General features: G+C 43.4%; 1 protein-coding gene across 1 annotated transcript; it reads left to right on the plus strand.

Moving 5' to 3' along the window:
• Window positions 1-2,030: 2,030 nt before the first annotated feature.
• Window positions 2,031-27,462, plus strand: CDH17 (cadherin 17). The gene is made up of 17 exons (XM_075144592.1): window positions 2,031-2,075; window positions 4,809-4,907; window positions 5,564-5,701; window positions 7,245-7,383; window positions 8,592-8,750; window positions 9,431-9,630; window positions 11,367-11,498; window positions 12,366-12,516; window positions 13,126-13,341; window positions 14,580-14,656; window positions 16,127-16,318; window positions 17,565-17,809; window positions 19,669-19,799; window positions 20,991-21,227; window positions 22,029-22,145; window positions 22,247-22,363; window positions 26,676-27,462. Exons 1-17 carry the CDS (start codon window positions 2,031-2,033, stop codon window positions 26,783-26,785), a joined length of 2,505 nt encoding a protein of 834 aa, XP_075000693.1. The 3' UTR covers window positions 26,786-27,462.

Genomic DNA, 27,462 nt, shown 5'->3' on the forward strand with positions numbered 1-27,462 from the left:
TGGTAGCAGCTTCCAGGCAAAAATGGATGTTTGAGGGCTGATCAAGCCACTCATCCTGGCCTTGCAACAGGCACCGCAAATGGCACGACATTAAGGAATGTTATTTATATTCAAAGAGAAGGGAACAGCAAAGACACTTATCATGCAAGCCCGTAACCTACGAAATGGCTGTATTTCCACTGCTGTGTTTCGTAGTTGGATCTGGAGAGAGACACCTGGCCAAGACACAGTGCAGTCGGACAGCCACGTGAAGGAGCACATTTTCCAGCATTTTCTGTCCCCTACACTAAGGCTGGACGTGTCCCTTCCTTAAATTTTCTCCTCACCATAATAGGTCTTGCTCCTTCTCTTTTCCCTGAATCCAGACCGTGGTATCCCCAGACCACCCCATACCCTTTTTCCTCACCTCTTGGTGGCCTCCCCCCAGGACTTCTAGCTCCCTAGTGTCCCTCTGCCACCGGCTGGCCGAGGGGCATGTACAGCCGTGCCTCCCTGGGGGCACACACTGCGGCCTTACCCTCGGGGTAGGGCATGCCTTTGGGCCCTCTGTCCCACCTGCCACCTCAAATTAATATGGAATTAGTTTTTTGAAGTTCCCACCCTGCTATTAAGTGCAGGTGAAACTGGCCAATATATTCAGAAGAGACCGGGAGGAGGGGAGCAGAGAGGCTGTCGGACAGACAGAGGAACTGAACAAATTTCTGTCGACTAACTGAAATATCAGCAAAGGTCTTGGCTCAAAGTGTCTTCTCAGGAGGTTCAAAGTGTCTTCTCTACCCCTCTTGCCTATGCCAAGCCCCAGCTCCTCCGGGTGCAGGCAGCTACAGGGGGTTCACCTTCAGCCCTTGTTTCCTGACAAATTTAATTATTTTCCTGATCACATCTGGTTTCAAAGGAGGGTAAATTTATTTTCTTCCAGTACCAAGGCAGCTAGCTCCTGCCCAAGGAAAGAGCCCAGTAATTTCAAAGGGTGTAATTGAACACACAGTAAGACCCTGCTCAGAATGGGATTTGCAAGATAAAGTCCTGTGGCACGTCCTAAAATGAGTGCTGGAGACAATAGCGGTGTGGGCAGAAGTTTCTACATTTACAGGTCCCCTTTTTGGTCAGCCCTTGAGGAAAGAAAAAGAGGGGGAAAAAAAAGGCATGATGGGAAGGCATCTGGAGGGAGCTGTGCCTCCACACTGTCGTCTTCTCCTCCTTGGGAGCCTCCATGGGACAGAGCTGTGGTGACTGAAGGATACCTATAGGTGTGAGCCAAGTAACATGGAGCACCACTGAAGATGGCAGCACTGTTCGCTAGCTTCACCTGTCTCCAGAACTGGCCTTCTCCTTTTTGTTAAAATCTAGAAGTAGTGAGAAAGCAAGATTTCATTTTTGAGGAACTCATTTTTTTCCAGGAAGATGTAACACAAGTCACTGCAGCGTGTGCTCAGCATTTTTTTGAAATTCGAGGCAAGCAGTACTCCTTGGACTTGGGAATTTCGTTTCCAGTAGCCATGTTGTTTTAAGGGGTGCAGACACCCCCGGCTTCCTCTGCCACTGCAAGATGCACTGAACAGTTGTTTTTTGTAACCGGAAGACATGGGTCTCGGAATGGCCACGGCAAGACCGTCATCTTCTTGTGGTTATAGTGTTTCCTGTGAATGTGTTGTTGCCTTCAGTAAAGCAGAAATGAAAACGGGGTTTGCGTGACATAGAACGCTGAGGTTGCATAGCTTGAAGTTTTGTGCCAGCTTCAACCTCTGGCAGCTGTTTGAGGCTTTCACAGCATGTGGCACCTCCTGCACCACTGGGGACAGACCTGACGGGCACGACCTTCCCGGCCCGCCCGGCGACGCCAGCGGTCTCACCTCCCACGGGCAGAGCTGCGCCTGGTCCCTCAGGGCTCGCTCCTCGGCTGCTCTCCCCCTACGGCCTGGGGAAAGCTCAGCTGTAGCCTTTATTCGCAAATAGATTGGGCCAACTCCATGGGGTTACAGTGACTGTCACCTCTTCTTTGCAGGAGCTGAAGCAAAGCATATTGCAGTATGTTTAAGCTGTGTGGACTTCAGTTTCTGCTCGTCATTCACTCGGTGAGTTACAGCTTTTCCTTTGTTTATCTGGGAGCAAACGGCAAAGGTTGCCTGCCAGCCTCTGAGCTCCAACCCGCGGGGCGTCCAGTCTGCCGGTCAGGCTGGCAGCGTGTGCCCGCAGAGCAGAGCGGCTGTAACTCTGGGTGTGGGAGTGCGGCCCCGACACGTGTGTGACCCCATGGCCAAAAGTTAAGACGACATGTCAATCATTAGGAAAAAAAACTTTAAAAACCCTAGAAGAAACCAATTTATCTATTTTGCCTCTTGTAGTTCTTCCTTAGATATTACTTTTTCCAGTAAGTGGATTTCACGCTAAAAGAGATTTAAAAATACAAATCACCAAACAGTGAAGACATCTGTATCATGTGTTCATGTGTGTTATAATCCATACATGTGCTGACATATTAAATGTATTCTAAGACATCTAATGGCACATAGTTTAAACCATGCATATTAATTATTTACCTTCACTATTCCATCTGTGTGAATCCCTTTTCAGAGGATTTTCTGGAACTGAAATGTATTAATTACGCTATTTATGGACTTCATCTATTAAATTCAATAGATTTACTGATGTCTGTAAAGGCTACAGTGGTGGCTTCTACTTTACAATTGAAATTAACAGAAAAGATAAAAAATGAGTCAAATTCGAGTCTACAAAAAAAATTCCTCAGAATATGGAGACCCTGGGAGTGGGGTTGATGTGCAGTAGTGAGTACCTCCTTTTTCCCTCCCATTTCAAGAGCTGCTGCCCATGGCAGCGCCGACCCCCATGAAGCCACTCGGCAGCCATTACAGCCGCCTTCAAAAGGGATGCTAGCCGGACACGGGCCAAGGAGAAAGCCTATTTCCCCTTCAGGCCCCTGAGTAGTCTTTCATGCTGTCGACATATGTTTGGATATATTTATGGTCCACATAAAGTAATTTTAATTGACAGGAAGAGATATCTCTTACTTGCTTCACAGCCTGCACTTTGAACCTGTTGGGTTTTACAGCGTCAGCCTTTGTTCCTCCATGGTGAGGAACATGACCAAGCAAAATCCCTCCACAAAATGGCCCTGGGAAAAACCTCCAGGAGCCAGGTTGTGCCCACCAGTGCAACACAGGAACAGCCATCTCAGGTCAGATCCAGGGTCCTGCTATCTTGTCCCTGGCAGACGCCAGAAATCAGCATTTAGCAAAAATAGTAAAGGGTAGCTGTAAAGCACTCTTTCCTGTTATGCATACCTATTGCATGGCTTTTTTGGATATTTTTCTATTGTCACTAGTCTTCACTAGCATCCCTCCCCCTCCTTCCCCAGTTCTCTCAATATTCTAGTTTTCCTGTTTGCAAAAAGAGTCACAAACCCTTTTAGGCGAGGAGGGCAGCATCTCTGGGTATTATTAAGCAGAATCTGGTGTTATTCAAACACCACTTGTGACACACACACACAGAGCAGCGCTTTAGGGTAAATTGCGCTGAACTTAGCTATGTTTTTGTCGTAACCAGAATTAAGTTTTCCCTTGGTAATATGTAAGCTGTGTTTTTCTGTGAGAGGCCGAATAGCTGTCCCAGCAGCAGTAGGACCAAATCCAGGGGAAAAGTCATGCAAGCAGAGAGCATGCACTCCATAGAGTGATGGACAGGGTGGCAATGGCACTCTGAATCTATAAAGCAGAATAAAGTCATTTTTACACCAGAAGAAAGGGAGTTTTACCTGTGCAGTCAAATGATGGAGCCCTAATTCCGGCAGGCAGCTCCTCAGCATTGGCAAGACCTTGGTGACAGAGCCAGAAGAGTAGACATTCAGGGGAGTTTGGTCTTGCCTTTGGAGAAACAGGTAGATTATCTGAACCGTAGTCCGAATTCTCTTGTGTGCAAGGGCTGCTCTAGGAGGCTGATTTTTACTTTGCTTTTTTTATTTGAAAGCAAGAACAGCCCTGAAACGTTAGGGCAGGAGTGTGCCCAGAGGTTTTGGGGCACTAGGGAGGGGGTGGTTATAAAATTCATATAAAACTCATTAAAAATTTGCCAGAAAAAACACCATGTGAAGGCATTGCCAGCCATTAGGAAGAAAACAGAGGCCGAGACAGACTTGCATTTTTGCCATGAGGTAGAAGCCAAAGATCAGCAGGACGTGTTTGCTCTGGCTGTGGTTTGCACTCACGTGCAACTGATGTGAAGGCACAGGGCCCGAGCGGCTTGCCCAGATCGCCAGGGCACTGGGGGTGGTGGGGTAGGGGACCTGGGGAGGTCCACCTTTTTCACTTACAAAAAAGGTTTGGATTTACTGAGGGGTGCAGCCCCAATTCCTCCCCATCCCCAGGTGTGGCGTTGAGTCTCCCAACAGACTTGTGGGGCATGGGATGGGATGTGGCTGGTCCTGCTGGGGATACAGGGGTGATCCAGAAATGCTTTTATGAATTTCCTCTTACTCTCAGTCTACCCTCAGCTCTTTGGTGCTTCTAATTGCTATTGAAGGTAGAACAAATCTCGTTTAATGATGTGGTGGTTAGAAAAGGGCATGGCCCAAGTGTTAGTTTTCAAATTAATTAATAAATAACACTGCTTTTAAAAATGGATGTGCACTAAAAAACCCGGAGATGCTCAGTGCAAACCAGCAAGAGTCTCCTCCATTACACTACAGCAAAATAACTTGCAAGAGGCTTAGTGGTGGAGAGCTGCTGTTTGTGCGTGGTGACAGCAGACACCCCTCAGCTGCTTTCCTCCATCCCTTTCTCTCTCTCTCACAGGCTATGTGCCAGGATTTGGGGGACTTGCATGTAACTGGGCCTCTGACGGACATGAATTTCTCTGTTCCAGAAGGAGGGGGAGTGCGCTTCATTTACCAGGTAATCAAGTGTTTCTTGGTATCCACTCCGGTCAAAAACCCCATCGTTTGCACACACTGACCTCACAGGCAGTGTTGTCATCTGTGCTGGTGGGAAGAACAGTCCCCCGAGAGAATCTGAAATTAACTTCGACCTCCTCTATCTGGGAATTCAAGAGTCTACATGTAAAAAGCAGGAGACAACCCCTTCTCTCAAACACATTTTAAGAGGATATCCTAAGACAGAGATTAATAAAATCAGCATTCCTAAAGAATGGGTTTCCATGTAACTTGTGTCATCATTTTCCTTCAACTCTGAGGTTTTCTTCCCAAAGCCATAACCACAGAAGGACAGATCCAGCTCCCAGGCAAATGGAGGATGTGTGTCATTTTTTTCCATTCCCGTGCTCAGACAAAGCCCTGTCCTAAGCAGACGTTTGCTTTGGAAGGAAACCACAGTTGGGATTTCCTGCAGCATTCAGGAAATAATGTGAAAACTCCTCTGTTGAGGATCAGAAAAGAGCAGATTTGTTTGAGCAGACTCTTGGAATATCATTCCCCCAGCCAAGCACACTGTTGGCAATAGATTTTAAAAGACACAAAAGCACAAAATTACTTCGACTATGATGAAAATGCTGAAAAAAGGATGGTTTTCCCTCTGATTTTTCCCCATTCTAGTTCACATCCGAGCCACCTGCTGTGAGTTTCAGAGCGACTGGTGAAAAAGATGGAATAATTGACATTGTGCCAAGGACAGGCATCCTGTATCTCAATGGGTCTCTGGACTGGGAGACCAAAGCAGTGCACAGGCTGCAGGTAAAAACTCAATGAAAAATAGGAAGGGAGGGTTATTCATATTCACCCTTTTTTGGTAAACCTGAAATTAATGGAAAACTGTTGAAATTTCAAATTCTTTCTTTTGTCTATGTTTACAGACAGCTTTTAATTTTTAATGTTGAGTTTTGCTGAAAGACACGTGGTTTTACAGTTCTGAAAGACTTTGCACAGGAAAATGCTCCTTAGCACAGGAAGGTTATGTTGAGAAAACAAAAATTACCCTGATGTCAACGCCAATCCTTTAATTCTCCTAATATGAGGAGGACACTTGACTGGATGTGAAATCTGGCCCCATGAATGGGATTCGCTTGTTATCCCTGAAGACTGATAGGGTGGATTCCATGGCTGGGATGGGAAAATAAACTGTTGTAATCTACTTAGGAAGATTATAATCTATCTAGTGACAAATGGTGTGAATAAATGACATTTAGACACAGAAGCACAGATCTAACCTCTGTTAGATAACAGCAGAAAGCTGTTTGGCAGATGTCGGAGGATGTTAGAGGAAAGAGCTTTGTGTGCTTGTCCTGCTATTATACTCTTTTCATAAGGATCTCATCGTAAACACTGTTGGGAGTGGGACGACAGCAGGTAGGCAATCTTTTGGTCTCAGTATAGCCTTGTGCTCTTATTCTGTGTCTAAAATGGTATTGTCTTTTTCTGAGGCACTAGCAGCTGAGAAGGAGATGATCATGAGAGGATCAGTATCTGAACAGACAAAGTACATGATGATGTTTTAGCAAGCCTTAGCTCTCTTTCTAAAGTCTAGCACTTCAGGTTTAATGGTTTCATGTTCTCAGCTCTAAAGCATCCTTGGATTGGTATTAGAGAGGACAATTTTCTAGCCCCAGAAGTTATTAACCCTAAACATGGGAATCCTTTACAGACAAGAAAAAGTGATGACAGAACTGAAAAATGATGCTTGGTTAGGCATAAATAATCATGATTTGATCTATTATGTGCAAACAAAATAAAGTCTGACAGACATAATATATACTTGCTGCTTTAAAGTCAAAGAAGGCTGAAAAATAAGAAGCCAAATTGTTTGGAACAAAAACGTAATGAGAACTAAGAATTAAGTTTTCTTTACAAACCCTTAGATCAGCCTATTTTTCTGGTTGATATTTAAAATAGCACGCTTGATTCTGCTATATCATGTTGGGTTTTCTCCTTGTTCTTTAGAGAGTATCTGTTTCTATTTAAAGGAAAGTATGAGTCTAAGCTGTGCAAGAATACAAGTGGTCTGCTGAGACTGGAAGTGAGAAATTGCCCTCCGAAAAGTGTCATCAGAAGCAGGAGTAGGTTATTTTGTTTTGTTGGCATTATGTGCTGTGGCGAATTATTGTCAGTGAGCTATCGTGGTAAATTTGTCCTTGTAGATGGAACCACCCAGTGATGGCTCTCACCAGATTTGCATCACAGTAAGAATGACTTGGAATTTGACATCCTGATGTTCATTTATGTCTTTTAATTTATCTACTTGAAAATATTTCTTTGCTGTTCCTTCTTTTTCCAAATCAAGGTGGAAAGTCTGGATGAAAAGGGAAGCATAGTGAAAGGTCCATACACTGTTACAATATATGTGGAGGATATCAATGACAACCCACCAGAATTTGACCAGATGAAGTACACTGGAGTAGTGAGGCAGAACTCCCGTCCAGGTAATCATCATAATAATTAAATATTATAGTTAATAGGAAGGTAGGTAGATTAGTTAAACAGGAAGATAAAGTGGGTGCTATACTTCAACAAGCTGAAAAAAGATCAGTTTTCCTTCCCACACGGTTGTACAAAATAAGGATTCCAGCATGTATAATATAATGAAAGGGCAAAGAGATGACCACTATGGGGTGTAAAGGGATGAGTGTAATCAGAAATATTTCACAGTACTTGTTGCTTTGCAAGCATCACTTAACAGGCAACTGTTGCTGCCCTCACCATTGCACTGAAAAGGACCCCTGTGCTAGAAGGAGTTTAAAGTTTAAAGGTTACCGAAGACTATACAGAAAGAGAATGCTAAGAATATGTAAGTCTTTACACATCATGAAATAAAATGCCAGTGTAGATGCGGGGTATGTGTTTACTGCGACTGATGCTTCTCAGAACATGGGCTGAACCTTAGTATTTAGGAAAGAGTCTTAGATTATGGATTGCAGTGATCCAGTCCAGAAATCAGGAAAGTATCGAAGAGTGGTTCAAGATGCACATCTTGGAAATGAAAAAACAGGACTCAGCCAGCTGTTATCACTGTGACTATGGACTCAGGAAGAAACTTTCCCTAAAGAATACACATATAAAACTCCATGGGGTCAGAAAACCATTCTGCAATATTTTACTGTATTCAACTGCATCTAAGTCAAAAAGATTTTGAATGTTGCATTGGTGATCACAAGGCAAAAATTCACTTACGTTACCATGCATTTCCATATTTGTTTTCACTGTATGATTGTTTCTTTAATTATAACTGTGTCACAGCTGTAGGACATTTTTCTCAAGCTGCTTTGGGTTGAACTGATTTGTATAAGGACTGCAAAGTGGCCTTAAAGAGAGATACCAGTGAGCTACATTCTGGGTGCAGGCACTCTTGGGTGGTAGATAGCTCTCTGAGTTAGGGCTGTCACCTTCTTCATCAACTGGTCTTCATGCCTATTGTGATCCTACTAAGCAGAGCTGGTGGAGATGGGACCTGTGGGATGGTACACAGGCAACGTAACCTCCACACAGAAGCACGACTTACCATGAAAAATGCATTATGAAACAACTGCAGTTCCTCATAAGCTGCCTTCCTGGCTTGAGAGCTTTGCTTGAATGGACTACGTGTTGAGGTTTCAGTCTCCTCTTACCACTGTTTCTTCTTTAATCTGAACAGGCAAGCCCTTCATGTACGTCCACGCCACTGACCGCGACGATCCTACAACTCCCCATGCACAGCTGATGTACAGCATTCTTCATCATTTTCCCAACCCTTACAAAGAAATGCTTTTCCAGATCGATAGTGTAACTGGAGCAATCTCACCGAGTAAGACGGGTATGTAAAAAGATTCTTGTTTGTCAAAAAGCAAGCGTGAGTTCTTGGGTGTACCTAGGAACAAAACAACAACACAGCTCTGATGTTAACTTCTGAATAAATGTAATCAGTGGGACATACTCCACTGAGGCCTTGGTTTGGGGGAACTTTCTTTGTGTCCCACCAAATTCAAGGGAAGTTAGCAGAAATGGAGATTGGGATCTAAAAGTACATTAAGAAGAGAGGTAGATCCTTTGGCCCTCAGGATTACGCTGAGTCATATCTTGGGATTAATTCTCTTCCTTGAAATCTAGAAAACAAAAATCAGTGACATGAAAAAGGCAGAGAAAACTCAGCTGGCCACGTGATCCCAACTAAACTGCAATGATTTAAAAATCCTGTCTCTTCTGCTGGGCTGCACAAGTGCCTAACTGGAGTGAGGGCTGTTCAGTGATGCATCTGCACAACATGAAACCACAGCACAGAGGTCTCATACGATTACGTCCACATGATGCTGTGCTGCATCATTCAGATAAGCCAGAGGAAAGGCTTGCTGAGATTTGGCACAGAGGCCAAATCTCTGTGATTTGGAGTGAGCCTGGAGCAGATGAAGCAGCATGGTGCATGTAGGAGGCAATGGGCAGATGAACCATCTCCACAGCCTCTGCTTCATTTCACTTGGCTCTTTGCTCTGTCTCTAGGCTCTTATTACTTAGATCCTCAAAAGCAGGACACCTTCACGCTCGTCGTCACCGTGAAGGACATGGCAGGGATGACAACTAATGCTTTCACCAGCAGCGCCGATGTGATCATCACTGTGAAGGAGAGCCTGTGGAAAGCTCCCCCCACCATCCACATCCAAGAAAACTCAACCCAGGTCCACCCTGTCAACATCAGCCAGGTAGGGCCCTTTGCCACGCTCCCTGCACCTCTCCTTGGTGCCACAGAATCGTTTTCTCCCAGCTAACTGTGAAGGTGTTCCCACTGCATTCAATACCAGGCTCTTCAGAAGGACTTTGGCACCTTCCTGTTATTTTTTGTATGGTATCCTTTGGAAATGATCTTTAGTGCAGGTCTCATTAACTTATTGTTAGCATGAAAGTTAATGGTTTGAAGATGACTGAGATACAGTCAATACAAACATTAGAGTGACTGGACTTTGCCCTTCAGTTTGGAAAGGCTATTAGCACCTGCTCTGTGTGAGAATATCCCATGGATAGAGGAAAAATTTGGAGAATTTTGTTACACTGCAATGACTGGAAGAAAAAGGGTGCTTTACAAGGCTATTTGGCACGATATGAAAGATAAAGCTCATGAGACACCCCAAGGGAGCTCCCAGACACACATGTGGCAGTTGGGTGCCTCTGCGGAGGTGCCGCTCTTCTCTCCTGATGGGTTTCTTTGACCACTTCCAGACTTGCTCTAACACCGCGGGCCCTCCAGGCTTTGGGCAAACCAAGAGCTAACCTGTTGAAGGTTATTTTGAGGTTAGCTTCTTCATTCTGCAGAAGAACCTGGCAGGGGATCAGCTCCACTGCAACCCTGCTGTGGTTGTCCCCCACACTCCGGGCCATCTGCTAGACCAGTTTTGTGTGATAGCACACCTGCTATATCAAAAGTACCTAGGAAGGACTAAAATGGCCTCCTTCAGCATCCTGCACTCCCACGGTATTCCTCTTTTCATAGTGCAGACGCAAAATATTTTGCCGATAACTGCAGACCGATAGCGATGTATACATCAGTAAATAATAACTAACAGACCTGCAGCCTTTCAGAAATGTTTGGCTTGGAAAAATGCCTTGGCACTGACACCCCCAATGCCGTCATCCCGTGGCCATGGCAGGATTCCTCGGATCCTGTTTGCAAGAGTAACTGACTTGGTGCTATTCCCTGGCCTCACTGGCCTCAGTGACAGCCCGGGGAAGTCCAGAGTGAAAATAGGTGGAAGAAAAACTAACAGGCAACGGTGCTCCCATTCTGGAGTCACTTGTATATAAATTTCAGGTGACAGCCAGTGACATGTTGATTCTGCCTAGGGGAAAATGAAATGCAGTTGCTGTTATATAGTATAAAACATAAACAGTAATACTGACTCCTTCATTAATTTGGCAGTCTGTTTACTGCATTTCATTTTAAACCTGAAGCACCCCACTAACGATCCTTCATCACAGACTTTGATGCATGTAAAGAGCATGCACACACATACGTGCAGATAGGTACTGGATATTTGTTTTGTCGTTCCACATCTCTGAATTAAATAAACCAAAACAGGTAGGAATAGACAGTGTAAGGAGATGGAATAAATTAGTGTCAAGACATTCAAATACGTATAATGCGTTCTTCTCATGTATCACCGTTTAGTTCCACATCCCAAAACCCTTTCATAAAAAGATAAGTGTTGTAGCCCAGCTGGAGAAACTGAGGTAAAATGGCTTCACCACAACAATTCAGAGAGCAGAGGTGGATTATCAGTCTGGTTTTCTGCAGCTCGTCCCAAGAGCCTGCCAAACTGTTAATTTTCTGGATTATGAAGCTAACAAGAATGCAATCTTTTCTGTTTGTGGTTCAGAAACGATCCCTGTTAAATCTCAGTCTACACTTCTGACTTCCTATCCTGATTTATTTTTGTGTTTTTAGGTGCACTCAAATGAGCCAGATGTAATTTATGACCTTTTAGAAAAAGAAAAGCTGCCCCGGCTCCCATTTTCCATTGATCAGAATGGGGTTATTTATGTAACCGAACCATTGGACAGGGAAGAAAAGGATACTGTAAGTAAACACATAAAACCTCACTGATGGGAGAGACCATAGCAGGAAGCTGATTATTGGTGTGGGAGTAAATACGAGAAAGCTCACTAAAAAGGACAGAGGGGGAAAAAAGAAATAAAAGCTTTATTTCTTGTCATTTCTGTTTGAGAATGACTTGATAGATATGAAAGCACATTCATCCACTACACTGTAAACTGCCTTCAGCTTGGTACCCTACAACACTTCTCCATGGATCCAGCAGTAGCAATCACTGCCCACAGCGTGTGTATAAGGTACAACAGGGATCAGCCATGGCAGGATTGTAGGTGCATGAGCAAGAGGTAGGCAGTGGCATTTGTGGAGGGCAGGAGATTTGGATGTTTCAGATCTACTCCAGATCCCAGGGGGCCCAGGGATCTCTCCACAGCAGAAGCAGAGTTTAACTTGCAGTTGCAACCATAAAGTTACTCTGAAGTTCCCCATCTGGGGGTCTTTTAGACAGAAAACCCTCTGTCCCCTTTTGTTCTCGGAAGAAATTTGGGCACAGAATAGGCCAGGGATCAGATATGCTGGAGGAATCCTATCTCTGTATGTGACAGATGAATTTGCAAAGTGACAAAAATGAGATATTCCTGCTTTTCTTGAATTTTTACAAGAGCAAGTTCAGAGCACAGTGAAGTGTTCAGGACTTTTAAGTTCTTTTGAGAACTCAGACCTCAGGCACTAAGGTGTGATGGAAGAATTCTGAATTAAACAGAGTGAAAGTACTGAACAAACATATGAAAGGATATTTTGTTTGCATGGAATGCTCCCATAGTTACACATTTAAATGCAAAATATTGTCACAGTGGACATTCAACACTTCTAATCTCAATATTCTTATTGCAGTATGCTTTCTTTGCGGTCACAAAAGATAATGCAGGAGAACTGGTGGACAAGCCTCTGCACATTCATGTTATTGTGGAAGACATTAATGACAATCCCCCTGTGTGCCAGCAGGCCCTCACTGTAATTGAAGTTCAAGAAAATGAAGGTGGAGGTAAGAAAACAGCTTCTACTCATTTATACACATTATTCTGGTCCTGTTATTGTTTCTAGCTGTGTGCGAATGAAGAAGGACAGACCCAAGATCCCTACTTAAAAAATGCTGTTCCATTTAAAACGTAAAATTGCATTTTCGCACAACCACAGTTTTGGACAACTGCTTAGAACGTAAAAAGAAAAACACCCATTTTATTACTAATACAAGAAATAAAAGTGGCACGAGCCCATTTTCCCTCATCCAGATGCTCGTCCAGCATAATGCCTTTGACTTCAACGGACCATTACTGAAATTTGTCCCTAAGTTTTCACATCAGTTATTGGGTTTCAAGGCTAAAGTGTCTGTTGTCACAGTCGTTTCTTCTGATCAAAACACGTAGCCCAGTCCTTTTGGACTGACCCAAGCCTAAAAGAGCTGGTTGGGATGCTAAAGGAAAAACTCCCAGAAGTCAAATGATTGTGTCCATTGCAGTGTTTTCCACGGAGTTGTATTTTTATTGCCCCTCTACTCTTTGCATTGGTATCAGTATTGTCAGTGTGCACTCTGTGGAGGAACAGGACCACTGCACTATCTGACTGACTCCGGTCTCTCCTCTCCTCCTCTCAGGAAGTAATATTGGCACCCTGTTTGCTACGGACATGGATGAGAAGGACACCCTTAACTCTCGTCTGCAGTTCAAAATCAAAAGTCAGGTTCCTGCTGTTCCTGCAAATAATCTGTTCTTTATTCAGCAAGACACTGGGATTTTGCAGTTACCTAGCCGTTCGTTAAACAAGCGCATTGCATCCAACTATTCCTTGAAGGTGCTGGTGACAGATGCAGGTATGTAATGCCTGCTGTTATACATTGGAATAATTTTGTTCACGCTGGCATCCCCAGTGCTTGGTGTCCAGGGGACGAGAGGAGACCTAGAGGATTCACTGGAAGCAGCAGCAGCACTGGGAGCTGGCTTTCTCTGGCATTGCTCTTGAGATGCAGAGAAGTTAATCATGATTCATAATGCATGTATGGAAGGAAACCAGCTCTAGGGCAGAGTGTGGATAAATTGGGAAGCTTGTTCACAAGTACTCCAGTAAGAGATTTCCTTCCAAATGAAGAGATCATGATTGTGGTTTTCCCCCAAAATCTTTCAAGAGGACTCATTGAAAAAAATCAAGAAATTAAACACAGCTGCTCAGAGAATCCAGATAATGTATTTTAAAAGATTAAGAGCTGAAATTAATTTTCAAAAATAATCTTGTCCATTATGTAAGTTCCCAGGAGTCTTTTGTGGTTCACTGAATGGAAAGGAAATCAAACTCCGTACTAAACTCAAAGCTTTGTGCTGCAGTCCTTATAGTCAGGCAAAACTTGTGGATGGAGGAACTGGCATGTAAAGAAAGCAGTGTGACATGTCTATAAATGAAATAGCATCACTTAGGCAGATGATATGAAAACCTTGCAGGGGGAAAAGCTGTTGATTTGTTTTGGATGTTTATTTGAATTCCATCCAAACAGTTTTGTTTACAATATTCCTTAACTTTCAGCTCATAAAGCACGTCCGTAAAACACTAAAATCCAGCTACATGTGAATAGCACATGACCAGACAGACTATATACTTTTAAAATCACAAACCCACATTGCTATGGGTGCCCCTGCTCAGGTAATGCTTAGATTTACATAGATCTGAAGTTTACGTCTGGCTGTAACGAAAATGAGCGTGCTGCCTGATGGCCCACTAACAGGACAAGGTAGCATAACAAGCTGGGGCTTATTTTTTGACATGCAAAAGTGATATTTAGAAAGGTAACACAATTCATAGCTATCATCATCCTGGTAAAGGAATATGGTTAAAAAAAAGTGAGGGAAATTAAACGAAACAGGCTGACGAAATAGGGAAGGTGCATAGTAAGATAGAAGGTGAGGTTCTCACTGACTACAAGATATTGGAGATCAGTGGGGCTTTGCTTGGATTGGGTGATTTGGCAGCGTTCACTTTTGCTCACAGTGAACCCTTTTGGAGGAAAGTTATTTTCAGCAGAAGGGTTGCCATGATGTTGTTTGTTCTCTTTCCATGCAGTATTCGAAACAATCTGTGACGTGCAAATACATGTCATCGACATCAATGATCAGATTCCCATCTTTGAAAAATCAGATGTGAGTATTTTTAACACTGTTTTTGATGTCCCAGTAACTTTTGACAAAAATGTATGTTTGAGCATACATTCTATGTCTATAGAATGTCAATGGGAAACCAACCATTTACAGAACAAGTAACAGGGCAATCCACTAGTGAAAAAAAAGGCAAGGTATTGCTGCAAAGCCTGCATATGAGGTCTATCTAGTCAGTAGACAGTGGGACTGACTCATAGTTAATTCAGAAATGAAAGATAATTTGCTCAGTGGAAAACTATGTGTACAAAAAGAAATGATTCTACTAAAGCAGTTTATTCCAGATATGTAAGTTCTAGAGGGAAAAGAGGAAGAAAAGTCTTTAAAATTCATTAAAATAGCTAAATAGGAAAAAGCTAACATCTCCCAAGTTCCCTTCCAAACATAGCATTAATGTATCCAGAAAATCAGAAGGTAAATGGAAATCAAAGGCTGTGTTTTCTTTAACCAGAAACAGTGATCCAGTGATCCATGCCCAAATGCATACCTGCTGGCCCTTCGTTCAGGAATGGATATCAGGCTCTTACCTCTTCATCTGGCGGAGGTGCTGGCATCGGGCAGGGAGACCTTCTGTGACTTCTGCCTGCTGGCCCAAGCCTCCCTGCAGACACTGGAGTGTCTACATTTAGGTGTCTAAGCTCCCACCATACTTGTAGGCAATGTAGGCGGTGGGCTCAGGGAAGCTGTTTAGCTCATCAGGTGTAGATGTTCTCTTGGGGAAGCTGTGTTGGTTTTTGGGCTTTGCCGACAGCATTGCCCAGCTCTCTGTTGATGATAAGGGGAGCTTAGACACATGCAGACTGTGTGCCTAAATAGCAGGCTGTTGACTTTCTCACCTCAAGGTCTCAATCCAGGATCTGGTCTCAAGATGAGACTGCTGGGTCAGGGCACACATCAAACAGAGTAAATAGAGCTGGGCTGCTCATGTTGCAACAGCTTATGGTGCATGGAGCAATTAAATATTTAACAGCCAGTGGCTAGGATGCTCACTGGGTACAGAGACCTAGGTGCTGTCCCTACTGCTGTAAGCATTGCATGTATGTGGAGTAGTTTCAACAGAGGAGGTAAAGGCTCCTCCAGAGGGTCTGGGACTGCTGCTGTACTAGTAGATCACCCACTGACAGAGATCCCATCACCTTTGATAAATGTTTGGCTAAAATGGGGGATATAGCAACTTTGCAGAGGGTCTAGTGCCCATCTTGCATCTCTGGGTTCCCCTGGGCAGCGAGGTAGCTCACCTCTACTGCTGCAGGGCACTTCACTAATGCTTTTGTACATCTCTCTAACCTGGTTACGTCTCTGCTGTAAAATGCACCCACCACTTCCCTCCCTCACATGGCTGCTGTGCGTTGAAATACATACGTGCTCGTGGGTCACAAGCCTGTTGTAGCGCTTAAGTTTTTATCCGCAGATGGTGCTCGGTGTGTCATGTTTCAACAATCTCTCTCTCCTCAGTATCACAATGTGACTGTTGCAGAAAATCTCCCGCTAGGAACAGTGATATTAGAAATTCAAGCTACCGACGGAGACGAGCCTGCCACAGGGAGCTCCTACATCATCTACCAAGTGAAGGAAGGAGATCCAAACAACACATTCATCATAGAGACAGATCCTGAAACAAACCGAGGGTTCGTCAAGATTAACAAGGTGAATAGATGGGTTTATTCTTCTCCTTTTTTTATATATATATTTATATATATATTTATATTTATATATATATATTTGGCATAAACAGTAACTGCCCTGGTGATGATTTGCAAAGGGAGGGGTTGGCTGGTGGTGGGGTGAGGACACCCTAAGCACGGTGCAGACTGCAGGAAGCCCCACTCTTGGGCTCAGGCGCTGTGCCTGTGCGGTGCTCAGGCACACCCATTCTCCTGCCTTTGCGGTCCCTACCCACCCACTGCCACTGGCAGCTCCCTCCACTGGCTGCGCTGCTGGCCCCTTCTCCAGCAGAGCAGGCTCTGGCTGATGAAGTAGGTCTTTATGCACCATAAAGAAAAAAAATGGCATTATTTGAGTGATTTTGCAGCAGTGTTTCTGGAAAAGAGAAAGCCAGCTAAATGCTTCCACGGGCAGTGGGCTGTCACAGGGCAGATCCCAGAGCACTGCTGGTTCTCTGGGCTGTTGGTGGCTTTTGCAATGGGAGGTGCAATTGAGACCGGCATGTCTCAATGTCAGGATGAAGAGGCAGTTTGTTTCTGCTGAGGCAAACATTAACTGCGACAAAGCCAAGGTCAGCGCATGCTGGGATGGGTGATGCATCCCATATGTTGAATGCTGGAGACAGGAATATAAGGAACACTTTCTGCTGCATCCATGAACTTCAATAGCAAAAGTGCTCTCCCTTTGAAATTAGCCTTCTCGAAGGCACTTGAACTACGGGTCCAGAAAACCTATCACTCATTTTCTAAGGGATAACATGTTGTTTGCATCCAGTTCACCTGCTGCCAGCCGGGCCAAGGGCAGGCAGATGCAGCGTTTGGTGGACCATCTTCAGACTCAACCTCAAGTTTTCCCAAGGAGGCAGTTGTGAGAAACTCTGTGGTGTAACAACCCTTGCATGACTTTTGTCACCTGGAGGTCACCTGAGGCTTTCTTGTACAGAGGTATAAATACTATTGCTGTAAATAGGATAAAGTTATTAAACATAGTCAGGCAGGTGGCAACATTATTAGGAAATGCAGTTGCTGAGACCTCCAAACAGGTGTATGGTTACATTTAAATTGACTGTTCCCAGTGTCATTTTGCTCCTGACAACTCTCCCTTATTTCATCTGTATCTGGGATGCAATCTCCTCCTCGAGAAGAGGGGGACTTTGCGGTTTCCCATGGGAGCTCCCTGCGGCAGTGTGGCGATTGCCTAAAGCATCTTTTTTTTCTCATTTATCCAGGCTCTTGATTTTGAAGCCACTCCAGTGTACAACCTGGTGATCAACGCCACAAACTCCGAACCGTTGGTGCCAGGCGTGCAGTACAACTCAAGCTCCCTTACCTTGTTTAATGTTTTTGTAACAAATGTGGACGAGCCGCCTGTTTTCCACAAGACAATTTACAAAAGAGAAGTGTCCGAAGACGTTCCTGTCAATACCCTGGTCATAACGGTGGAGGCCTATGATCCTGAGGGGGATACTGTACGGTAAAAAAGTGTGACCGTGATTTATTTATTGAATTTAGGATTTAGAAAATTGTTCTAAAAGAGGTACAAGGAAAACATGCCCAATATTTGGCATGCAGGAAAAGACTTTTTTACAAAGTCTCATCTCCTAGTAGAAGGTGGAGGTGTGGTGTGGTGGTGGCCGGTGACCCACCTGTAGCAGACTGCTGGGCAGTGCTTTTCTAAGCAGTTTTCTCTCTGTGCTGTGACAAGCATCAGCCAGTGGGGCCCTTGAACCAGGAAACTAAAAGGGAAGAAGGCCAATATATGTCTCCAGGAAAAAGGCAGAGCTGGTCTGAGAATAAGAGGGTTTCCATATCCATAATGCCTTTAACGAATGAATGAAGCATATACTGCACACCCCTAGGAACCAGTAGGACAGTAGCTGCTTTTCATGTCGCACAGGAAACCCCACAGGGCTTTTCCTTCACCAAAACACACAACCTGTAGTGAAGCTCAAGTCTATAATTGACAATTAATTAGTTTTATTTCCCAACTGCCAAAGATGATATGCCTGCTTCTGCTGCGGATGCAAAGCTCTGTGCCAGACAACTCCTATGCTTGTGAGTGCGATGCAAAACCTCAAACTGGATCATTTGGTGGCCCAACGCCATATTGTATGGTCAAGTCACCTTGAGTCTCTGCCAGCTCACGGACCTATGCACAGTGGTGTGTTGCATAGTGTAAATGTACTTTACACAGTAGAGTTAGAGGAATTATTTGTGGCTCTTGCTACATGATTCCCAGCTGGGATGCTGAATAGATCAACCCAAAACAAACAATCCTTGAAATCTAACTAAAATTCAGCAAAACACCAAGTAGTTAATGGAGCTGCAGAATATGACTGGTAGGCCTCCGGTGGATTTTTATTCCCAGAAGTTTTTCTCATCTGGCTTTCTACTTTTCCCTAACTTTTGGGAACTTAGCATGTTTGGCCTCCTGTCAAACTGGTTTGAAAGTGAGCCACATAGTCCAGAAGCTCTGGGGGATGATGACAGAGACAGATGACAGGAATTCATATTTACATAAACCACATCTCTGCTAAAAAATAGGTTAAAGGACATAAAATAAAAAGTATAAAAAGCAAAAGATGTACAAGCATGTCAGCATGCTGTTTTTAATGCAAGAGGTACTGAAAGAACAAAAGCGTTGAATGAGAAGGTCAGGTCACATCTACTCAAGCAAATGCCTGTGCTTAACTGGGTCATATGTTGATGGTTAAATTTGTATAAGTAAATACCCAGAGACCTTGGGTTTTTTTTAAACAATAATATAAAGACAATTATTTGGTTATTTTTAAAGCACTCTCTGTTCCAAGGCTGCCCCGATGGTAATTACAGGCTGCTGCAGACTGGCAGCAGATGACCACTGTAGTCTACTTCGGGGTCCTGGCCCCTTGCTCATCCAAGAAAGGGTGCCTGGCTGCACTGCTCCCTCTGCCCCCCAGCCTTTGGTTTGTGCCCGCATCAAAACCAAGGCATGGCAGATGTGATGGGGAGAGAGGGACATGGGGTTGGGACAGAGTGCAATTCTGGATGAAAAGCTCAGGAACACCCCAGGTTTCCCAGTTAGGAGGAAGGTGGAGTGCAGTACACAGGCCGGAGGAGCAGTGGCGTTCCCACGGTTCTGCTCTCACTCTTTATTCTCGATGATCTTGGCCTCCCTTCCTCTGTCTGTCCCTCCTGGTTAGCTGTAGTACTGGGACTCTTCCAAGAACTCTTTCTTCGAGTACAGTTGTAATCAAGCCACTTGCCTAAAATCAATAAAGAAGTATTTGCTTTGTCAGCAATTTTTCCTGATTTGGAATAGTATATTTGACTTTTTCTTATTTCTTCCCAAAGATACTCCTTAGAAGGTGACATGAGGAAATGGCTGAGGATTGATTCAACCACTGGGCAGATATACACTGCTTCTACTTTGGATCGAGAACAGCAAGAAATGTACACGGTTGATGTTGTCGCATCTGAGCTAAGTAAGAGATGGAACAGCTACATATACCCACAGAGTAATCCCCTGCCCTTACTGCTTTATGAGGAATTATCATACTTCCCATGACTAAACCCATGAAGAGTACAGGAACATGTGATGTATCCTTAGAAGTATATGTTTCTTAAAAATTTAAGTTTCTTAAAAGAAATCTTGATGTTGTACATAACAAGGATTAAAATAGCTTTCATGAGGTTAGCTATCATATGCTGTTATATTTGCTTGAGCCACATGGCATATAGAGAAGGTTAGAATTTCTTCAGTGTTTTCAGCATCAACATTTTTGGCCACTTTTTTCCTCTATAGCTATAAAGATTTCAGTCTTTCTTGTAGGTATGTTTAGGCTTCCTGAAAACATACCTGGAGAGTAACTTGCAATCTTGTACAGAATTTCATTTTATTATGAATAACACTAATAGACTAGTTAGTCTGAAATTATTAGGGCTCCTAGTTCCAGTCATTAGAATCTTTCAGATAGACCATCTGGGGAGATTTCATTATGTGATTTACCTTGAATAGGGGTTAAAAACTCTGGACTATATCTGATTGAATGAGGTATAAATCTAGATTTACCTTATTAAACACAGATAAACAATAATGCTGGCCACTGTTTTGGGGGATATGGGTAACGATGCAGTTCCTGTATGTCAGGAAAAAGGAGTGCTTACTCGAGCACTGAGACGGAGTGGGGCTGTTCCTGTAGGAACAGGCTGGAGAAACGATAGGGCTCTGAAAGCTCTTCTTGGGCCCCTTGTCTTGGTCCCAAGGCAGAATATTGACTTGCATTTCCCATATATAGAAGAGAGATGGGAAACTTAAGGAGTTTCATGCTTCAAAAAGTGCTCCAAAGGGCATTGGTCACCTTGGAAGTGACTGCTCACCAGATATGATGGATGTGACTGCTTACTAGATACGATGGTTTATCTGTCTCCTTTCTCTTGCTAGTGTTCTGTAGTTAGCACAAGTTGGGGGTAAATAAGCCATATTTTTTAGAAAGTGTTGGCAGCTACCATGAGTCCCTCAGGATCTCCTGAGACCTTGCCTCTGCACCCTGCAGACAGAATACCACCTCCCACAGCCTGCCTGATGGTGTACCTATACAATAGCTGCAAATGCAACAACCCAGCGTGTAAGTCCAAGATGTGTGTGTAACTTTGCATTCTGTTAAACTCTACAGATAATGCAGCTCAGAAATCCAAAACAACCTTGATACTACACTTACAGGACGTGAATGACAACCCTCCACAGTTAGCTATGGATTATCCTCCTTTCTTCTGCCACCCGCTCAGTGGAGGAGAGAAAGCTTTCATTCAAGCTACTGATGCTGATGAACAGTGGTATTTTTCAACATTTACTTTTTCTCTCACGGATGATATGAATACAAGAAATAATTGGGAAATCTCAAAAGTCAACGGTAAGTTAATAAAGCTATTCTTATAATGGTATGGAATTCTCTAAGTACTCTGGAAGGTTCATCGTTTGTCCTCTCTTCCGGTACACAAACCCGGGAGCCTCAAATGAAGCTTATGGGAGTTATTACCAGGGCAGATAGAAGGAGGAGGTAGTTGACTGTGGAACTTGTTGCCACAGGGTGTTGTGTATGCAGAAAGTTTCTACAAGTTCAAAGCAAGAAATTACATCTTGCTCAAGAAGTCCCTGAGCTGAAAACGGTTGAAGGTTGGGAGAGCATTAGGAGGAAATAAAATACATGTTTGTTTTTTTATTGTAATGTCCACTTATTGTAGAGACAAGATACTGACATTGATAGACCTTTGGTCTGATCTCAATGGCTGTCATAGTCTTATTTTTCCAAGTTTTAAATAGTCTTAGATGTGACAGTGTAAGTGTGCTAGAAGGATGATCTGTCCTACTAAGTTATCTTGGGAACAATTTAAGTTCGTTATGGCTTCTATGAGTATGGGGGGGTATTCTTGGTTTAGATGTGGTTGTCAGTGTAGCATTACCCAAGACCAGATTTGGCCTGTTGTAGAAATTAGGAAGGAAATTCTCTGACCGTATTATGCTGAAAGCCAGACGAGGCATTCAGACGGTCCTTTTTGATTTAATGTCTGCAAACCAATGAGACCTGGGAAGACATGGGGGAAAACAGGAACTACCATAATGTGCATTGAAAAAAGAGCATTTGCAGCTGGTATGAATGTTGAGCTAAATTTCTTTCTTGTGCTGACATGAATGTCCCATTTCCTACTTGCAGCTACTCATGCTTACCTCTCTCCAAAACATGCTAACTTTGAAGAGAAGGTATATAATGTTCCAGTAATAATTAATGACAATGGAAAACCACCTTTGGAAAGAAAAGTGAATCTTGAAGGTATACTATGCACAGAACTATTCATTTCAAGACAAGTTACATTTACGAATAGTCAAACTGGACTACTAAACTCATTAACCTCATGGCATTTCTTTTTGCAGTAAACATCTGCAAGTGTTCAAGTGAAAAGTCGTGTTTTATTGAAGTACAGCGTGAGCACTCCAGGCCAAGCACTGGCCAGGCAATTGGGGTTCTTATTGGGGTCCTGCTCGTCATTGGTAGGTCACTTTTTCTTGGTTGATATGATATGGAGCCAGGTCTCTGAGATATGATGCTGCTGCTGCATTTCTGACACTGATTCACTTGTTGGGTGAAGAGATGTCATGAATGTTGCAGAATGAGCAAAAGAGGGAAGATCTCATGATTGCTGCAAACTTGTAAGTTTTTGGTCATAGGAATAGCTTGCTTTGGCCTGTGCTTCTGCATGCACATACAATGGCAAAGCAAGCAGCTGTGTCACAAGAAAATGCTGCACTTGTAGCATATTGTCACTTCATTGCCACCTACTGCCTTTTCTCTGTCAGGGAAGGGATTGGAGCCTTATCTTTGGCTTCCAGATTATAGTGAGAATAGTGAAGCATCCAGGGATGTCATGCTTACAATGTCTGTACCTGTAGCTTACAATTACAGTTGTATTCACTTATTTCAGCTTCATAGGTTTCCCTTTTTCATATGGAGAATTGCTTTGAGCTGTGGGAAACTGGCATTTACATGAACAAAATACAGTTATATTGTTAAGCAGTAGTGAACAGTACTATGTACTTATAGGCATGAGCTGATGCAACTTCAATAAGTAGCTTAAAACTCTTTCCAAAACAAGACAAAATCTTTTTTTTTGTTTTAGAATAGAATAGAATAAACTAGACTAGACTAGAATAGAATAGATTTCAGTTGGAAGGGACCTACAATGACCATCTAGGCCAACTGTGTGACCACTTCAGGGCTGACCAAAAGTTAAAGCATGTTATTAAGAGCATTGTCCAAATGCCGCTTAAACACTGACAGGCTTGGGGCATTGGCCACCTCTCTAGGAAGCCTGTTCCAGTGTTTGACCACCCTCTCAGTAAAGAAATGCTTCTTTAATCCAGTCTAATGTCCAGTCTAAACCTCCCCTGGCACAGCTTTGAACCATTCCCACGCATCCTATCACTGGATCCCAGGTAGAAGAGATCAGCACCTCCCTCTCCACATCCCCTCCTCAGGAAGCTGTAGAGAGCAATGAGGTCGCCCCTCAGCCTCCTTCTCTCCAAATCAGACAAACCCTAAGTCCTTAGCCACTCCTCACAGGACATTCCTTCCAGACCTTTCACCAGCTTTGTTGCCTGCCTCTGGACGCATTCAGGGACCTTCACATCCTTCTTAAATTGCGGGGCCCAGAACTGCACACAGTGCTCAAGGTACCAACGCTGTGTACAGCGGGATTATCACCTCTCTTGACCGACTGGTTTTGCTGTGTTTGATGACCCCGGGATGCCATTTGCCCTCCTGGCTCCAGGGCACACTGCTGACTCATACCGAGCCTGCTGCCGACCAGCACCCCCAGGTCCCCTTCTGCAGGGCTGCTCTCCAGCCACTCCTCTCCCAGTTTATACTTGTGCCCAGTGTTACTCCATCCCAGGTGCAGAATCCAGCATTTGGACTTGTTAAATTTCATGCCATTAATCATAGCCCAATGCTCCAACCTATCTAGATCCCTCTTCAAGGCCTCTTGTCCCTCAAGAGGGTCAACAGCACCTCCTAGTTTGGTATCATCACCAAACTTGCTAATGGTGCATTCAACTCCTGCATCCAGATCATTGATAAATATACTGAACAGAACTGGCCCTAGAATTGGACCCTGAGGAACACCGCTGGTGACTGGTTGCCAGCCAGGTGTAGCCCCATTCACTACAACCCCTTGAGCTCTGCCCTTCGGCCAGTTCTTCACCCAGTGCACCGTGAACCTGCTCATCCCCCAGCTGGACAACTTGTCCAGAAGGATGCTGTGAGGGACAGTATCAAAAGCCTTGCTAAAATCCAGAAAAACTGCATCCACCACCTTCCCTTCATCCACTAGATAGGTGACCTTATCATAGAAGAATATCAAATTAGTTAAACAGGACTTTGCCTTTGTGAACCCATGTTGACAGTGCCTGATGATTGCATTATTCTTTAAATGCCTTTCAGTAGTACCCAGTATGATCTTCTCCATAGTTTTTCCAGGAACTGAGGTTAGACTAACAGGTCTGTAGTTCCCTGGGTCTTCCCTCACACCCTTCTTGTAAATTGGAATAACATTGGCTAGTTTCCAGTTAGCAAGGACCTCCCCAGACTCCCAAGACCTTTGGTAGATGACCGAGAGGGGTCCTACTGTAACATCCTCTAGCTCCTTCAGCATTCTCTTTATCAATGGAAGTGCAAAAATAGTGAGGAAGACTGTTGGTGGGATCCAGTCCCTCAGGAAGCAAAGAGCAAGAAGAATTCAGTGCTCAGTCCTGTGTGATTTTTGAATGTGATGGTCACAAGAGCCAGATTGGGAAACTGTGACTCAGCTGTAGAGGGAGGAGGGAGTGTGAAAGACCCATCAAAGAGAAAATCAAAGAAAAGGAATTAAATACATTACAGACCTTATATTCAGAAGAGTCGGATTAAATTAGAGGATAAAAGGGAAAAAACCCAAGAGCTTATGTAAGGTACCATTACTTCAATTCTAAAAGAAAAGAGTACGAGCCCCCAAGAACAAGTTCAGTACCTAAAAAGACGAAACCCAAGCTCTGTGTTGATTTTCTTCTCTAATACACAAACCCCAAAAGCAAGAGAAAGTGCTGATGCATATGTGATGCATATGTGTTTGTCTTTTGAAGATAAAAAGAGAAAAAAAATAATTCAAAGAACTTAAAATGGAAGAAGCCATACTCAGACCATGCAATTGACAGAGAAACCCTTCAAACTGCATCTTTATCATCTCTGTTCAAGCTTCTCTTATCACTTATGGCTGCACAATGCCTTAGTCTGATCCCTCATGTAGTATAGTGCCACATTTAAGTGAAAATTATGTTGGATAACTGGCTAAAGATGTTTTCATTACAAGAGAGCTGGTCAGCTTCGGAAAGCACAGTAAAAGTTGCTACTGCTTTATGACTTTTAGAAAACACAATGTATATGTAGCTCATAAAGGATTCTTTAAAGAATTCCTGAAATGAATATGCAGATTTTTTCAATAGCGAGTTTTTTTCACTGTAAATGCAAAATCAGATGATAGCCTCTCAGGTGGATTTAACAGGGATCAGAGATGGGCAAGGAAAAAACAATGAGACGTATCTAAAGGTTTTATGAAACCTGGGGAAATTACAAACATTGAGTTTGGCCTCGAAGCTCAGAAGATACAACTGTAAAAACAGCCGTCTCTTGGGGGCCTGTCTGACACCAGAATGAATTCCCGCATGAGCTAAGAACTCCCTCAGACCTCAGCACCTTCCGTTCCAAGAGCAAGGATCCTCTGTAGTCTTACTTTCTTTAAAAAACCACAGAGCATAGACACTGGAAAACAAAATACAACAACACAAAAAATACACCCCAAACCCTCCATTCTGATGGGAGAAACTCTTTCATTAAGACATACTGTCTCTCTCCTGGAAGGTATTTCTCCCTCTGAGAAGAGGGTGGGAGAATAAATATCATGTGGCAGATACTAAGATTGTTCCTTGATTAACTACTCAGATTCCACAAATAGGAATGTAAAACAAGAACTACAGAGCAGATATTCAGAGCAATGAATGGGGCAAGGGGAGTAGCTGAGCACTCTTATATACTTTTGTAAAGGAACAAAGATATGTTGGAAGTGACAGATAATCTAACACTGATAAAAAGGAAATAAATTTACATACAGTATAACAAGCTCATAATGATTTAAAAATATCAAACATATATATACACATATAATATGCATATTTGATGTGTATATATACATATATATATGTATGTATGCATATGAAGACATCTAGACACCTTAGACGACAAGTGATGATAAGGGGTATAAGCACTTCTATGATCCAGGCCAGAAGAAAATCTCAGTCATTCTCAGCCATAGCTGCAGAAATCTCTGGGTCAATCAGCTATTCCTAAAAGATACCAAGGAGTTCCCAAAGAACAATTCTGCTGTCAGTAGTCTCAGCTTTGCTGTGACAGAATTGCCATTCCATTGGGAAAAAAAAATAGGGACTACAATTCAAGACAAACAAGAAAAATCACTCCTCAAATCACTGAGGGGGGCTAAAAAAGACACTTTGCCATCTGGTCAGATCCTAGAGGAGAAGTTCTCCTTTGGGGAAGTGTCCTGAGCCCTGAGGCATCTGATCCTGCCCACCAGTGCCTCGGGTCCCTGAACACGCTGTTGGTCCAACACTGCATGGTCATTCCCCAAAGCCATTTGCTTCTCTTCAAGAGGTAAAGCAGTATGGATATTACAGTGCGAGTGTCAGATCCGTTGCTGAAATACCTTTTCAGAAGGTTTTCTCTTCCCTTTACTGATGAGTGCTCTCTGTTTTTCAGGTTTCATTATAGGGGGTGTGTTTTTTCACATGAAATACAAACAGAAAAATGAAAAGAAGATCCATCAGAAAGATGTAAAGGATAAGTCTGAACTCAATAGACTGGCTTAATGACTGTTTCATCAAGAAACAAAAATGCCCTTTGGGTTGGGAAGGAGTGAGCTTTATAGCTCCCAAAGCCCAGAAGTATACTATCACAAACTGAGGATACAAACATGCAAAAGCAGTCTCCCAGGGTTTTGTCCTCACTTTTGTAGGTAACGAAACAGTCATGAAGCAAACAATGTACGTACCCTTCTGCAGCAGCCATTAATAAGAATATGAGCTTTGACTGAAGTGTTAACTCATGACAACACCAAATGCTGAACTCCTCCTGCAAGGATCAATACATGGGACCAGCCTCCTTTGTCTGGCAGCTGAAGTAAATACGGACTTTCCAGAGGACTACGTTTTATCTAACTGCACATCTTTGGCTCCTTCCATCTCAATAAGTTACTGAATAACAGAACAGGGAAGAAAGTCCTGTGCTACATTTGAAGATGTCCCATGAAGTTGCAGGAATCTCTCTGACTCTCAGCAAAGGAGCTCCCAAACTTATTGCAATCTGTAATCTGCCCTGGGTCATGCCTGCTTACATTATGCTGGTGAATTTGTGCTAGCAATATTCACTAGCAATGTGACATTTCAGTTTTTCATTTTTGATATCCACAGAGTATAACCAGTTTGTAAATCACCATGGCCTTTCATTACAGTTTCTAAGTTAAAAAATACATGCCGAGTCATGTGGA

The sequence above is a fragment of the Calonectris borealis genome, chromosome 2 (assembly GCF_964195595.1).
Source record: "Calonectris borealis chromosome 2, bCalBor7.hap1.2, whole genome shotgun sequence".
In the NCBI taxonomy this organism is placed as follows: domain Eukaryota; kingdom Metazoa; phylum Chordata; class Aves; order Procellariiformes; family Procellariidae; genus Calonectris; species Calonectris borealis.